The 12,561-nt window shown below is 47.8% G+C and overlaps 1 protein-coding gene across 8 annotated transcripts in view; it reads left to right on the top strand.

The window, feature by feature from the left end:
* C11H2orf76 (chromosome 11 C2orf76 homolog) overlaps positions 1-12,561 on the top strand; it is a 101,551-nt gene that overhangs the window by 70,661 nt on the left and 18,329 nt on the right. For 3 of the 8 annotated variants that reach the window (XM_055380054.2, XM_055380059.2, XM_055380053.2), the window contains one exon: positions 9,275-11,233. The exons of the other annotated variants lie outside the window; for them this stretch is intronic. In XM_055380054.2, coding sequence (XP_055236029.1) covers positions 9,275-9,330 — 56 coding nt within the window. In that variant the 3' untranslated portion in view covers positions 9,331-11,233. Of the gene's footprint in view, positions 1-9,274; positions 11,234-12,561 lie in introns of those variants that run through there. 8 annotated transcript variants of the gene reach the window in all.

The following is a 12,561-nucleotide window of genomic DNA, read 5'->3' as shown; positions in this document are numbered from 1 at the left end:
GGCAGTTTCACCTCATTTTGCTTTCAGAAACTCTCATGATTGCTCAGAGTAGCAAAGCTAATTGAAGTGGAATATTGACTTGATTGGTCTGAGGTTAATATTTTGAACTCCACCATCAAGACAGTGGGCCTTTCTGTCTGCAGGCCTGGAAAGAACCCATCTCTCACGTGAAGCCACAGTATGCATCTCATGGCCACTCTGTACCTTTCACTCTGCACTTCTAGCATTTATAGGAGTGGAAGAGGAAGGCACGACATTTGTCATTTCTTTCCATCAAAGGAGATATATTTATTCAATGAATCAGACCTGAGACCACTTTCCCCATCCCCAAATGTGCATTTTGGGCTAGAATATGAGCATAAGAGTTTCGATAATGGCCTTTGGAGGCTCATTTGTTGATCATTAGTCAGTGAGAGGGTCATAGAGTTGTCATGACTTAAACATACAGGATGTGTGTTGTGCTGCTCGACGATGTGATTTATTAGGGAGCAGTGACCCTCCTCCATTCCGTGCTGCTGCCACTTTGGATGAGTGTTCAGTGAATAATGTCATTCGTAGGCCGTGAGATTTTAAGATGGAGAAAATCCATTTCAGGTCCTGGATGAAGTCATGTGACTCTTTCAAAATAGGTAAGGGCAGACCGTTTTGGGAATGCTGCCTTAGAGACTCAAGCTTTTGGTTTTAACTTCATTTTTATTATGTCCAATACATAGGAAAAAAACTGTCGTCCATAATGGCATTCTTGTGATCTATCAAATCTGGTCGATCAAAGCAGTCACCAGAGCACTCTTAAGGCTGTGACTCCTTCACAGGACTAAGGCAAGTGGCAGGGATGGAGGGTGGCGAGGGCTTCTTCCCCTCCATCTCTGACTTGGTGGGGAATGAGAGCAGTAAGATCGGGAGCTGTCATCTTCAATCCACTCAGTGTTAATTCTGTTTAGCAAAGCACAACAACCTCATTTAATTTCCTGATCAGTGCCCCTTCCTCCTCCCTCCATCCTGTGACCTTGAGGCTTATGCCATCGGACTATACATTATCGCCGTCCCCTAACCTTGTTGCCGACACCTGCAGGCCCTGTGCCACTCTCCCTTATTACCTGATGATTTTAGCTCCTGGCTGACCGCTGCTGTCTCTTGTAATTCAGGATAGACATAGACAAACCTTCCTGTACCCTGGGGCCTCTTAGGTCATTGAAGAACTCACTGCAACTTTCTTGTCGTCTCTGTCTCAGCCACCTCCTCCTGGAGGCACACCTTTGCCATAGTCATTAATAACTGCACCCTAGTCCACAACACCATCTCAATATCCACCTCCCGTTCTCTGACTGCTGTCTCCTGACTTTTCATTTCTCTGCCTCTGGTGCCCCCTCCAAGGCTCTTCAACCCCCACCTTCATTGATCCTGCTGTCTTCTCACTATCCCACTCCCTGACTTGAGATCCTCTATGCCTTCTCATCAATCTCTGCCTAGACCCTTGCTGCCCTGACCCCTCTGGCCCCAGGCCTAACCCTGCCGCGCTCCACCTTCTCCACCTGCACCTGAACAGCTGTACTGCACATGGTGGGGTGGAGGGCGAGTGCTGACTGGCCACGCTGTCGGTCATGGCTGCTAAGCTGCAGTCAGGTCCTCACGCTGCCCTGCAGTTCCGCTCGCTCTCCAGGTTCCTTTAGACCCTCAACCCTGAGACCCCTCCTCTCACTCCCAGCTGCTGTCCTCACTTCGGGCCATCCTAGACAACATGCTCCTGCTCCCGGCCATGTCCCTCACCTGCCTTCCTGTGTGGGTGGGCGAGCGAGTAGTGCTATCTGTCCTCCCTCGTGCCCGGGCTCCCCACCTCTGGAACACCAATGAGCACACTTCAGCGTTGTCCTCCCTCTTCCACACCATCAAGTTCTGCACCCCACCAGCATAGGGACAGCTCTCCCTTCCGAACGCTACCACAAGAGCCGCCCCATCTTCCCTTCACAGCCAAATTCCTGAACCGAGTTCTCCATACCCTCTTTCCTCCATGAGGGCTTCTGTCCAGCACTCTGCTGAGACAGCTTTTGCCAAGGTCACCAAAGGTTCCTGTTGCCACAGGAATAGGATTCTGTCTTGGAATTGCTTCACCTCTCAGCAGCATTGGACACATGGAATCAACTGACACCCTTCTTGCCAACACTTGCTTCGCTTGGCTTCACTGGTCGCTCCTCCCCATCTCGTTTGCTGGTTCTTCCTCATCCCTTATCCTTTACAATGTAGAAGGCCCCAGGGCTCGGTCCTCTGACTTCTCTAATTATATCTTCTCCCTAGATGACCTCATGCGTGCTCCCAGCTTTAAATAACAACTAAATGCTGCAGACTCTGGATCTCAGTCCACAGCCCAGCTGCCCGCTGGAGTCCCTGCTGGGTGCTCCCCATCCGTGGTGAGGTGGCTGATAGGTATCCTCTGATAGATGCCTCAGATGATAACACACTCCAGCTGAGCCTCTGAGCTTTCTCCCTGAGGCTGGACCATGCTCAGTCTTCTCCACTGAAGGACATGACCTCCAGTCCTCCATTTGTTTGGGCCAGAAACCTTGGATATATATCTCTTTTTTCTTTTACCCCCACAGCCAGGCCATCAGCCAGTTCTGTCTGCTCCACGGGCGTTCAGAGTATATCCAGGGCCCAGGCGCCTCTCACCTTTTTCACTGCTACCACTGGGTCCAAGGCACCACCATTTTTACCTGGACTATTGCAGTCACCTTCCTTCCAACTGGGTTTCTTGCTCTCACTTCTACCCCACTACAATTCTTCCCGTTCTCATTCCTGCCCCGCTGCAATTCTTCACCCAGCCATCACAGCGATTCTTCTAGAACATGAGTCAGATCCTGTCATGCCTCAGTTCAAAACCCTTACTCAGAGAAAGAACCTTGGCCTTGGTCCTCTTCCCGGTGCACACCAAACTATGCATGCCCCAGGGCCAGCTGGTAAACATACACATGCCCCAGGGCCTTTGCACTTGCTCTTCCCTCTGTTTGCAGTGACTTTTCTACATTTTTTGCATGGTTTTCTCCCTTTCTGTCAGATGTCTGCTCAAATGCCATCAAAGAGGCCTTCTCTGCTTATCCTAGATACAATAGCAAATGCTTGCCCTTGCAAAACTCATTTGTCTATCTCTGTTTTACTTTTTTAAAAATCCTTTTCTGTTCCGTCTTCTGCTATTAGAATGTCTCCAATGTGTAGAACAGTGGCTGGCACTTCATAGGCCAGCAGGGATGTTTCTGGGATGAGTGAATGACTTTAAAATTATGTTTGTTTTTTGTTCGTTTGTTTGTTTTGTTTTGTTTTGTTTTGTTTTGTTTTAAAACAGAGTCTCATTGTGTCGCCCAGGCTGGAGTTCAGTGGCACAGTCTCGGCTCACTGTAAGCTCTGCCTCCTGGGTTCAAGCGATTCTCCTGCCTCAGCCTCCTGAGTAGCTGGGACTACAGGCGCGTGCCACCACACCCAGCTAATTTTTGTATTTTTAGTAGAGGCAGAGTTTCACTATGTTGGCCAGGCTGGTCTCAAACTCCTGACTTCAGGTGATCCGCCTGCCTTAGCCTCCCAAAGTGCTGGGATGACAGGCATGAGCCACCGCACCTGGCCTAAGATTGTATTTGAATGTTAAAGCGAAACTTTACAGATTGTTGAAGCTCATCCCATAGCAATGTATTAACAGATCTGTGTAGATTGAATACACTCTCTAGGAGTTTCTTTAGTTGAAATTAGTCATCCAGATGTGTAAAGTGGTATAGACTGAGCTCTGGAATAATTGGTCAGCAGTCCTGTGTGCATATGTGTTTCAAATGGAGTTGAGGAAATGAGATGAAAACCTGTGTTGAAAGTTAGTTTGTTTTTGTGGGTCTGACTCAGGTCACTGCTGCACTTGCATTTTCATGCGGCTGACAGTTCTTTTCTGCCGCTAGGGCTCTGTGTATGCCCGGAGGCGGTCCTGAGCCTCCTGTGAGGGCTTTTTTACCAGCTGGAAAAAAAAAAACAAAAAACCTCAAACGCTGTGGTGGTTAGTCACAATAGGCAAGATAAGTGTCCTAGATTGTCATTTGTTTCTGTTTGAACTGTTCCCTGGAAAACTGAGTAGAAAACTGAACAGTGGATTGTACAACTGTACAAATTAAGGCAGAATTTTTTTCTCCACTTGCCTTAAAGCAAAGTTGCTTGTTTTAAAAGTGACCTAGAAGTGAACTTGTGGTGACATTTAAAATTATACAAATTGGAAAAGGCAAATGGTGCACTTTTGCATATATTGGAATTATTTGTCTTTCTGTGTTTGCTTTAGGCAAGCATGAGTGGAAGGAGAGAGCTCGGCTTGGACATAGGCAGCCCGGGGTTGGGAGAACACAGGCATTGTTGCTAGCTTGGAGGTGTGACCTTGGGTGAGCTGCTTGGCCTCTCCAGGTCTCAGTTTCTGGCTCTGTTAAGTGGGGATGTTAACACTGACCTTCCAGAATTTCTCTGTGAGTTTGTTAAGGTGACCTAGCTTGGTGCCTGCCTAAACATAATCTGTTTTGGGGAATAATTTCTGTTACACTGCTGTTTTACAAAGAAATACTACTAATCCCATCGCGCAGAGAGAACATTTAGACACTGAATAGGAGGTTGTCCCCCATGAGTGCTAGGCAGTGGAGCCAGGCCTCTTCCTACAAGGCAGGGGTGTCCGGCTGCTGCCCGTTCTCCCCCTCCACCTGTCAGCTCCAACCACACCACCCAGCAGTGTTCTTGGACCCAGGGAAGGACTCGTTTTTTATTTTCCAAGAACCTTCTCTTCCCATTTCATTTCCCGAGGTGCCTTGCCCTTGGATTCAATCAGCCCTGAGCACATTACCTGTCACATGTTTCCCTGACATATCCCCTTTCTTCTGGTTGCAATTTTCCCCAATTAGGAGTAATGGGCTCATTAACAACAGCCGGCACTTTAAGTTTCCTTTCTATAAGGATAAAGCCGTCCCTTTCACTATTCTCTGGCTGTAACTTGCTTCAAGTGGGATGGGGTGGAGTGAGGTGGTAGAATGAATGGATACACAGCTTGTTCAAGGAAATATAATCTCTAGGAAGAAAAATCTTGCAAAGGCAGGTTTTGTAGTTAGAATATTCTAGATACCTGCCAGCCACCAGCCGATTAATGCCCAGCCGTTCATCTTTACATCTTGCCGAGCAGCTTCTCCTCGGTATGACACCTTTCCCGCCATATTAGCAGAGAGCCTCATTACGCGGAGAAGTCCGGGCTGCAGGTCAGGTGGAGTGGCTCTGCACTTGTCCGCCTTTGCCTACCCTTCAGCCACCAGGTGGCAGCAGAGTCTGTCTGGGCCTGGGAACTGATGAGGCCGAGCCGGTGTCAGTCATTTGTTAAGGACTGTGTTCAATAGGTTTGTCCCCCTGTAAGTCAGCCTTGGCGTCTGATAGCTGAAAGTCAAAGCCATCAGCTTGTAGATGGGGTGGCATGTTGTACTAGTGCTCAACAGCGACCATGCAATTGCTACTGCCTAAAATTTTATTTTTATTATTTTTTTGAGGCGGAGTCTCACTCTGTCGCCCAGGCTGGAGTGCAGTGGCACGATCTCGGCTCACCGCAACCTCCGCCTCCCAGGTTCGAGCGATTCTCCTGTCTCAGCCTCCTGAGTAGCTGGGATTACAAGCGTGCAATGCCACGCCAGGCTAATTTTCGTATTTTTAGTAGAGACAGGGTTTTGCCATGTTGGCCGGGTTGGTCCCGAACTCCTTACCTCAGGTGATCCACCCGCCTTCGCCTCCCAAAGTGCTGGCATTACAGGCATGAGCCACCACTCCCAGCCTAAAATTTTATTTTAAAAGCCAATGCTTAATTATTTCAAAGCCAATACCTAACTTTAGTCAGTTTTACCTCTATAGTCTTATTTCCTTCTTTTTCTTTTATACCACTCTAGTTAATGATGGGCCATGTCTAAAAAGAAGACTAATAATGTGTCAACGCTTTGGAAAATGTCCCTGTATGTTTGTTGAGGATTCCTTAAAGCTGAGGGTTGAGAGGTGGTGAGCCGGTTACTATGGCTTCTTTGTGAAATGCTTCCTAGTACAACAATTGATAGGCAGCCTCCTCCATTTGGCCCAGGTGAGGTGCTTAAAAAATTCCTTCTCAAACCAATTGCAGGGAGACGTTCTTCTGCTTGGTGCAGGGGCTTGGAAGCTGTCCTTTAGCTTGGGCATATGTGAGCCTGTAAGCAGTGCCCAGAGCTTTGGGGTCAAATGGTGACTCCCATGCAGGGGCAGGGACGCAGGAATTACTTTGCAGAGGGAATGTCCCTCTTCCCTTCTGAAGACTGAATGTTCTCACACATAATTAGGCAATGCCAGTAACTCTTTGGATAGTGTACGAAACCCTACGTTTGTTTCTAGGTTATTTTAAAAATTAAGAAATCTCACTTTAAGGCAGCAGACAGAATAAAAACCAGTCTGCCCTGGTGCAGAGCGGTGCCTCTGTGGTCTCTCTTCCTGGCTTAGCTGGGTGTGGCTGACAGCAGAGAACTGTTACCGGCAGAGGGCTGAGTTGGGGTTACGAGTGGGGCCTGAGACAAGGTCTGAAGTGGCAGGGTCTCTTTATAGCTCTGTGAACCCCCTTGGTGTCTAATTCCAGTCCCCAGTCCTGTCAAAGCCACCCTGCACTTTTTTTTTTCTTGAGACGGAGTCTCACTCTGTCGCCAGGCTGGAGTGCAGTGGCACGATCTCGGCTCACTGCAACCTCCGCCTCCTGGGTTCAATCGATTCTCCTGCCTCAGCCTCCCAAGTAGCTGAGACTATAGGCGTGTGCCACCACGCCCAGCTAATTTTTGTATTTTTAGTAGAGATGGGGTTTCACCGTGTTGGCCAGGATGGTCTCGATCACTTGACCTCCTGATCTGCCCACGTCAGCCTCCCAAAGTGCTAGGATTACAGGCGTGAGCCACTGCGCCCGGCCACCCTGCGCTTTAATGCAGACACCACAGCTGGTAGATGCTTCCAGACTAAGATGTCAAGGAGACTTGGTTAAGTGCAAGATGGAACACAGAAGCTAAACCACTGGAGAGTAGAATCTTAAGAAGGCTGATTTGAGGCAGAGTACATTATGTCCCTACCTTCTGGCTGCATGAGACCCCTTGACCTAGCGCAGATTCTGCAGCCTTAAGGCCCCCGTGTTTGCTAGAAATGCGTTGGGACCTGTCTGCAAAGGTCCTGGTAACTGGCCTTCCTCGGGCTCCAAGTCAAAGGGACAGAGTAGTTTCTAGAGCCAGCAATTCTCTCTGTATTCTCTCTTCCTCTCTTTCCAACGTGTTGGCTTTTTCAGTGTCTTGGCCCAGGGTTGCTGATACACTTGAAAGCAGAGCAGCTTGAAGACAGATTATTTCGGTTTTCCCTGAAAGCCTTCGAGAGTCAGGGAAATTTTGCTAGAAGGCTTGAGGTGGAAGAGAGGGAGAGGAAGCTGGGGGCTGGAGTGACTCACCAAGGCTGAGGGGATGGAGCTTGTGGGTTCTACCATTGCCACGTGTCTTGTTCTGGGGAGGCGACTTGTCCTCAGAGGGGAATAGCTGACCCTAAGCAGGTGAGTGCCCCCTCTCCAGTCTCTGGCCTGAGCAAGGCCTGCGGCTCCCAGGTTCTGAGGGTGAGTGTCTAGCTTCTGGTGGATGGTGCTTTCTGCCAGTGTCGGGGTTGGAGCTTTCTCTGCTCTGACAATTCCACCCCTCCATCCACTTCTCGCCTTCAAAACTTGGATCAACTTTCTTGTCCTCGATGTCTTCTCTCTGGATCTCTTTGTCTTCATGAGTTTATGTTTGTATTATCCCCTTGCTCCCATCTTAATGGGGTTTTCAGAGGAGATGATGTAAATGAATAATCAGCCTCTCATGTTTAACTTTGGAAATCTGCTTGCTTGCTCTCTCCCTTTCTTTTTTAAAATTGAAGTATACTGTAATCCCAGCACTTTGGGAGGCTGAGGTGGGTGGATCACGAGGTCAGGAGATCGAGACCACGGTGAAACCCCGTCTCTACTAAAAATACAAAAAATTAGCTGGGCGCAGTGGCAGGCGCCTGTAGTCCGAGCTACTCGGGAGGCTGAGGCAGGAGAATGGCGGGAACCCGGAAGGCGGAGCTTGCAGTGAGCCGAGATGGCGTCACTGCACTCCAGCCTGGGCGACAGAGTGAGACTCTGTCTCAAAAAAAAAAAAAAAAAAAAAAAAAAATTGAAGTATAATTTACAGATGGTGAAATGCAAAGATCTTAGACATGCAGTTCTTTGGGTTTTGACAAGTGCACGACCCACATCTAAGTCAAGATGCAGAACATGCCCACCACCCCCAAAACCTCCTTTGTGCCATCACAGTTCCCTCTCTGCCCCTCTGTCATCACCCACCACTGCCCTCTGTCATCAGCCACTACTGCTGTGACTTCTGTCACCATAGGTAAATTTGGGCCTTCATTTTTGAATATTTGAGGGTAATGTATATGGTCCAAATCACTCTCCCAACACAACCAACTAACTGAAGACCAACTCTAATATTATAAGAAATTGGAATTTAAGTAAGAACAATGCCATTTTATTTTAAACACACACAGTTGCGTCCAAATCTAACCTCTTCCTTCAGGAGTAAGGAGAGAAGATGTGTTGTCTTCTAGAATTTCCTTCATAACCAGAACTTCATGTCAGTTAAAAATTTCTGCCATGAAAAAAAACTCAAGGAATCAAGAAAGAGCCTCAATGTCTTTGAACAAACATCACGTCTCCTCAGATCTTCCATGTCATATTCCCCTTTGTTGTTCTCAACAAAAACAGAGACTTCCCATCTTAAAAATGTATATGTGATGTCTTATTAAAAAAAAAAACCATGTTATTAGCTCTGCTTTCAAATAACCCTCTGAAGTTGTATACTTGAGGGCAGAGGCCCTTGTGGTGGGCTTGGAGGAGAGGGTCTTAGGCGGTGTGTATGTCTGTACATGGGAACCTGTGATGGTGAGCTGGTGGGGACTGAGGTGTGATAGTTGCCTGGTTTCTGGCTGGTGGGCACTTCCATTATGTGGATGTTGCATATGTGACAAAAGCCATATTTCAAAATTTCAAGTATTTTTCCAGCAAGGTCCAGCAAGCTCTGCAGGACAAGCCATCAGAAGCGAGACTGAGCCAGGCATAAAACAGCCAGCATTTATCGAGTGCTTGCCCTGTCAGGCCTCACTAAAGCACTTCGCAGATATTTACTCACTACTGCTCGTGACCCCTGTGAGGTAGGTACTAGTTATCTGCATCTTACAGATGGGGAAGAGGCACTTGGAGGTAAAGTGACCTGCCCGAGGTTTCCCAGCTCCTAAGTGATGGAGCCTGCCAGAACCAACCATCAGGAGGGACTTCGCAGGTGAAAGAAGGTTCTTATGCTCACTGGGGGTACTAAGAAGAAATTCCTAGTCCATCGCTGGAGCAAGTGAAACCCTTCTTTGCCTTTCACTACTTGCTGATACCTCCCCAACAGAAGTCAGCTCAGAATTGCTGGAATGAACATCTCATGAGAACGGCCTCCCCTTCCCTTCCCACCGCCATTGCCCTGCTTTGGGCCTCATCATTTCTCATCCTGACCGCAGAGACACTCTTCCGTCTGGTGTCCTTCCCTGCAGACTCTCATCCACCGAGTCCATCCTTCATGCCGCTGCCAGAGTGATCTTTTAAAAATGCAAGTCTGACTGCTGTATCCCTCCCTGTTCAGAACCATCGGATGGGTCCTTGTTTCCTTCCGAATCATGAGCACACTCTGGCATGGTGTAGTGGGGCTTCCTTGGTTTGATCTCTGGCTACATCTCCAGCTTCTCCTCCAGCTATGGAATTTGGCACCCCCTCCTGTCTCCCGCAGCTCTCCCCTGTCCCCTTACCCTGTTCTCTCTGGGCACACCATGCTGCCACTTTCTCAGACTTCCCACTCTGGTCTCTGAATGTTCCACCAGACTAGCATTCATCCTGGGAGGCACAGCCAAGGACCATCTTGTCCCTAAGGTCCTTTCCATCCCACCTTCCCAGCACTTCACAGCCAGGAGACTGGTCCCTGCTCTCCTTTTCATCCTGCTGTGTGCTGGTCAGTCCTCTGGAGCACTGATCACACCCTGTGGCCTTGCTTTTTTTTTTTTTTTTTGAGATGGAGTCCTGCTCTGTCACCAGGCTGGAGTACAGCGGCATGATCTTGGCTCACTGCAGCCTCTGCCTCCCGGGTTCAAGCAATTCTCCTGTCTTAGCCTCCCAAGTAGCTGGGACTACAGGTGGCCGCCACTATGCCCAGCTAATTTTTGTATTTTTAGTAGAGATGGGGTTTCACCATGTTGGCCAGGATGGTCTCGATCTCTTGACCTCGTGATCCGCCCGCCTCGGCCTCCCAAAGTGCTGGGATTACACGCGTGAGCCACTGCGCCTGGCCGGCCTTGCTTTTTTATATACTGACCTTCCCCAAAAGATGTGGCTCTCCCTGAGGTTGAAGATCAGGCTTACTCTTGCATCTCCATGGCCTGCACACACTGGGAGTTGATAAATGCAAGGGTCTGTTATTTATGTATGAATGAATGGATTCACTTTCCTTGCTACACCATATACTCTTCTAAAAGTTACCAGGCTTTCTGGAACTTATATTAAGAAATTCAGATACCAGCAATAATATCCAGGTAACTCAGCCTCTGCCCAAATTGCTTGATGAGATTACCTGTGTCTCAGCACTAGGACCACAATTCCGGTTTCTTTTCCATTTTCTCCATGCCCTGACACAGTGTTGGATATCCACTACCTGTTTAAAATATATGTGCTGATTTGAGTTGGTCAGGTGTTGGGGGTGGGATACGACAGAGAAAATGGGGTCCCAGCTACTGAGGACCCAACACATGAACAGGGAAACGGGACAGATCCTCTTGGAAAAAAGCCCCATTGGGGCCAATTCCGGGGCCTTTTCCTCCACAGCCCGCAGAGATGCCTGTGCACTTCCCCCAAGAAGCTCCTCCAAGTTACGTGACCCCGATGAAGGTCTTCCTTCACCATATGATTTGTTACAGGAAAAATAAGGAAGGAATTTGGAAGCAGTTAAGGTCACTTTGTGCCGAGACTATCGCACTATATCATGTTAAATAAAATGTCAGGTGATAGTTATTGAGTCATTCTTTTCTAATGGTTTTATGCACAGTAGATAATTTTATTATCTACATATGATTTGGATTTGAATAAATTATCAGTCTGTTAAGAATTTAATAAGAATATGTAAATACATCTGTATTCCCTATTTAAGTCAACCTCAGAATGAAATGATGAGAATGATGATATTTGGTGAGGATGGTGAGGGCTTTTTGGTAGATGACCTCCTCTGATCTCCGCCACGATCCTGGAACACAGATATTACATCCCCTTCTTACAAGTGAGAAAACTGAAGCTCAGACAGGTTAATTTGCCTAAGGTCTCCCCTCCCAGAATACGGGTTCAAATTTTAGAGGTTTTTCACCTTATGCTACCTATAGATGTTCAGACCTAAATTTATTCACATGAAATGATGGGTTAAATCCTTTACAACATTATCAACCATAAGATTCTGTTGACAAATACCCATGAAATATTTACTTTTAAAAATGTCCTGTCCATGCATATGTATTTCAGTTTTAAACATGAAAAGTATTTTAGCTTTTAGGTTGCAAAAAAAAAAAAAAACAAAATCCCAAAACAACCCGCCCACTATATGGAGAGTATGCAAAATGAACACGGGCTGATGATGTACATCAGTGTTTCCGTACAGTAACAGGAAACCTGGAACGGTATTTTTGGGGTGGAGGTAATTTGGTAATATATACCCAGATAAAAGTTATGCAAGCCCAGTGATCCACTGAGGCCTCTTGGGGGCTCTATGGGTGCAGCGACAGGGACGCAGGAGTGCAGGGAGGGGCTCTGGGTTGCCAGAGACCTGCTGTGGAGAAGTTTTCTGCCCTCAATAAGCCCTACAACTGTACACAGTTTGGTTTGAGTCCTATTTTCATCATCCGCAAAATTAGCCTACTTATGCCTTTGTGGTGTGGTCAGCATTGAATATTGGGGTGTCGGCCAAGTGCTTAGCCAGGAGCCTGTCTGCGGCATGGCTCAGCCAGGCGGGATGTGACATTCCCTCGTGGTCAGTGAGGCATGCTGTCCTGGCTATGACGATTGGGAGGATGTGAAACTGAAGCTGGGTGCTGGCGAATCATGGAGGCAGCTGGGAACCTCAGTGTCTCAGGCTCAGTTCCTCAGCTGGGAATGAGAAAAGGGTGTGGCTTGGGAGAGGGGTGAGCCTGATGTCTAAAACCGCTTTCCTCTCATGGGTGAGCAAGTTGAAAAGCCAGATTCTACCAGGGAGGTGGCACAGGACGCCTTGGCTGTGCTCCCGGATGTGTGGGGCTGTTTCATCACACAGTTGCATGGGGCTTGCTTGTGTGCTCAACTTTCCGGGATGTCCTGAGACTGGACTTTCCAGTTTCCAAGATTCAGTCCCATTGTCAAAGCCTAATATCTGATTTTTTGATTTGATTATATGGTGTAGAGAAGTGGAAAAATCCTCA

The sequence above is a fragment of the Gorilla gorilla genome, chromosome 11, assembly GCF_029281585.2.
Source record: "Gorilla gorilla gorilla isolate KB3781 chromosome 11, NHGRI_mGorGor1-v2.1_pri, whole genome shotgun sequence".
Classification (NCBI taxonomy): domain Eukaryota; kingdom Metazoa; phylum Chordata; class Mammalia; order Primates; family Hominidae; genus Gorilla; species Gorilla gorilla.
The sequence above is the reverse complement of the archived record's forward strand: the minus strand, read 5'-3'. Positions and strand labels throughout refer to the sequence as shown.